This window comes from Trichoplax adhaerens, genomic scaffold, assembly GCF_000150275.1.
Source record: "Trichoplax adhaerens TRIADscaffold_3 genomic scaffold, whole genome shotgun sequence".
Lineage (NCBI taxonomy): Eukaryota > Metazoa > Placozoa > Uniplacotomia > Trichoplacea > Trichoplacidae > Trichoplax > Trichoplax adhaerens.
In genome coordinates this window covers 4,958,009-4,962,098 of record NW_002060945.1, presented here as the reverse complement: position 1 = coordinate 4,962,098, position 4,090 = coordinate 4,958,009, and the positions used below count along the sequence as shown (strand labels likewise).

The following is a 4,090-nucleotide window of genomic DNA, read 5'->3' as shown; positions in this document are numbered from 1 at the left end:
CATTACTTAATTTGTCGAAATACAGTATACTATTCGCTCAGAGGCAGATAGTATTCTTTGCAAATTGATACTTAGGTTACGAATTTCTCGTGATGAAAATTTTAATTGTTTTGATTTATGTTCTTATTAATAATCAAAATAACCGATAGTATTATACAATATGATAGCATACTATTCAGTAAAAATTTGTGAGGTATTTTATCACCTCACATTATTTCGTTTCCGATGATTTAGTTTTAGACTATAAAGTATTGCAAGGTAACATTCGTAATATTGCCTGCCTTTCTTGGCCATTGGTTTAACAAGTTCATGGTACTGATTCTTAGTCAGCTATTTGGTCTTAAATTGCATTCCTACTCAACATAAATTCTTCGATACCGTCATTTTATATTCGTTCCTATTCTTTCATTTCTAGAAATAGGTTGAAAGTAAATAATAAGTAAGTACTTCCCTAAAACTAACTTCTGTATATTTCTATCCAAGTGAATAAGAAAAAATATATTTACTACAAATTTTTAAGCCGATATACGTAAATGGTACCTTGCGAAATGAAACTTTAGGTGCTGAAGTATAGTAACAGATTGCAGTTAATGATACTAGTCGGCATTCTTATAGTAAAATATCATCTATCCTTCCTTTTGTTAGGTATTTTAGGCTTAGCCGCAGCAACCACTCCGACAGTAAATTAAGTTAATGGACAGATTTCGATTCTAAGTGTAGATCTTTATTTTCTATATCAACGAAAACCCTGTACAAGGTTAGACCTTGCATAGACGTATACTTGTATAATTATAAATTAAGTATTCCATTTCATTAAGCGTTAGAAAGCCATAGTTTATAACACTGAAAGCAATATCTAATAGTGCAGCATAAAATCGGTGCAAATATAACCGCAGTTACAGTCTAAATTAGTAAAAGGAATTGATTATCGGTATGGAACTAAATTAAGCTTCCAATTTCATCAATTGATTGATTTCTGCATTTTAATTTCTCCATTTCTTGTAGAAAATTTGTTCAATCCCGTCTGTTGATAAGAAATAAAAGAAAATATCGTGATATAATAAATATTGAGCGTCATGCCAAGATCTAAAGGAGCTAGAGGGGCTAATAAAAAGCCACCATATTCTTATATTACGTTAACTGTTATGGCCATTGCTGCATCACCACAAAAAATGCTGCAGTTGAGCGATATTTACAAATTTATTACCGATAACTTTCCTTATTATCGTGAAAATCGCCAGCGTTGGCAAAATTCGTTAAGACATAATTTATCATTTAACGATTGTTTTACGCGTATACCGAGACAACCTGGACAAAGCGGTAAAGGTGGCTTTTGGGCGTTGCATCCAGATTGTAATCAAATGTTTGAAAATGGAAGTTTACTACGTAGGAAAAAACGATTTAAATCGAATCGAAAATCAATAGAGGATGAAAATTCTAGTCTAGATCACGCTAGCAATCCTATCGATAGTAATCAACATCCACCTGTACCACACGGTGGATCAAATAATTACTCTGATGGTAATAATAGCGGTAGCCAATACTCAAGTAGTCGATTTCTTCGTAACAATGATTTTTATCACGAAGATATCGATAGTTTAAATGATCCATTAAAAGTAGCTCTTCCAAATAATGATAACAGTTTTTCAGGGGTTAACAAAACATTTTGCAATACTACTAGCAATCCATATAGCACTTCTTACCCGCCTTGGTCCAATATGACTCCTAATAATATATTACGTTATGATCAGCAGCAGCAGCAGCGGCAACAACTTTTGGCTCAACATCATCAAGGGCTAGCGTTAGATAATAATATATCGTATGTTGTTACGGCATCTTCTACTCACCCTGGGCAGCAGCAAACACAACATGGGACTATTCAACATGGCTCCAATGTACAACATGGCACTGTTCAAGCTGGTAACATTCAGCACGGTAATCTTCAACATGGTAATATTCTCAAACTGCTAACATTTAATGTTGATAATTACCAATATTGACGGTTATTGCTTTGAGAATATACATTGATGATTTAAATACCGTAATTAGTGTTAAATTCTCCATTGTTGGTTTAAGAATCGAAACATGTTATTATCTTTACCTGTATCAATCATTTAATGGAGAGTTTATGCAGTAATGATACTTTACGCAAATATAGTTTTACGGTGGTTTGGCTAGCTTTGTACGCAGATGTTGACATTTTTGGTGATCATAATGCTAGAGTCAATTATTGTCAATGTTCATTATAATGTTGATAAGATGTTAAAGGAGAGTTAAAAGTTGTCGCTTCGTCATTTAATGTTAGTTATCATTTGCTGCAATATATGTATGTTGATTCATAATATAATTACAACATTTTAAAAATCCATGTTAATTGTATCATTTGATTTTGAACATTTTTGTAATAATTACGTTTAATTAATTAATTATAAACTGTACCGTTACATTGATCTATAATAAATATAAGTGATGAAAAAAGTTTTCACTACTGTATTTATGTCACCATCAAGTACAACAATCTAGTAATATAGTTAACACAGTTGTCGTTATTTAATTATTGTATCGGTTTGTGTTATTGTCAATATCAATTCAATTGTTAGCATACGATTCCCTACTTATTCCTATGATATATTTTAAAATTCGATATTGATCGATGGGGAAGGTGTATTCATTAAATAAATATGTTGGTATATATGTATATTGTACAATATTAAATCACAATAGTTTACTGTGATTATTATAGCATAAAAGTACGAAGTTACTGCTTTTTTACTGATATTCAACAACTATCATTTGAATTGTTTACTTTACCGTATGGTAAAATATTCGTAAACCGTCAAAATATTATTATTGATATAGACAATGAAATAAACGCATAATAACTTTGTAGAAGATCGATTATATATGTACGAGTATATCACTGTTATATAGGGATTTTTGCCAGCAATTTTTATCGATTTCGCACAACAATGTTATATTCATATAATATCGCATTAACTAAAAATCATTGTGTTTTCAGTAAATGTTAATGTTTTACTATTAAATGCGTTTATGTCTTCGTTTATTTGTATGTGATTCCATAAACCTGTGTCACATTTTCGGTATGATATCGTTATTTTAAGTACGTAAAAAGCTATTATAATTTAAAAATTGTATACAGTTTCAGCGTTGTGATTAAATAGAGACATAGTTATTTTTTGATCTTGAATTTGAATTCTCTAATTGGAACTTTAGCGATATCGACGAGTTTGTCTACAATGACGCTCGGCTTGTGCATAAGGCAACATTTGAGGATATCGATATTTTTCATCATAATTTAGTATTTAATCCAATACATACGGTATCATAAACTCGACAGATACGTACAGCTACCTACGAGTATTCAAAGTTATAGTGACTAATATTTGTACCGTTGCGGTATTTTTTAGTTACAATGGAGCTACAATTAAATGGTCATGATTTAAGGAAAACGTATAGCACCTTTGCATTAGTGTGGATGTTAAGTTATTAATTGTGAATTCTTCGATAATATCAAAAAACATGTATATACTTTAGGCGTTAGTTAAACATTTATTTAGAACTTAGTAGTTAAGAAAGATTTAGTAACTGATTAATTTGTGAAGTTTGATTCAACATAAATGTTCATCTTGATTAGAGTATATCTTCATTATTTTAATGCATCTGTGAATTATATAGTAGATTATAACTTGACTTACTGGTCTTAAAAGAAAATTTAAAGGCAAAGAAGTTGCCTATCTACACATCATATCACTTAGTCTAAACAACGAACAAGATGATAACTTGGCAGTCATTCAATTTAAAGAACTTAAATACTATCATGGTACAACTCGATATTCCGACATATCTGTTATGTGCAAGGTGAAAAATGATTCATGAACTGTTAAATTAATCGTCGATAAAAATAAATATAGATAAGGTATCGGTTATCGATATCCAGTATTATTAACAAGTATTTGAGCCTATGATTAAAACTCGTATATGCATATCAGAATGTCGAAATCACAATTTCAAGATCATTGTTATGAGACATATACAAAAGTTTTGAAAAATAACAGTTATTTTCGATTCG

The 4,090-nt window shown here is 30.5% G+C and overlaps 1 protein-coding gene across 1 annotated transcript; it reads left to right on the top strand.

Annotated features, from left to right (window-relative positions):
- Window positions 1–1,076: 1,076 nt before the first annotated feature.
- On the top strand, window positions 1,077–1,406 carry TRIADDRAFT_23008 (uncharacterized protein; the record flags this gene model as incomplete). Its single annotated transcript, XM_002111002.1, has 1 exon — window positions 1,077–1,406. A coding segment is annotated over one exon (330 nt), but the record flags the coding sequence as incomplete, so codon positions are not given.
- Between the last annotated feature and the right edge of the window lie 2,684 nt (window positions 1,407–4,090).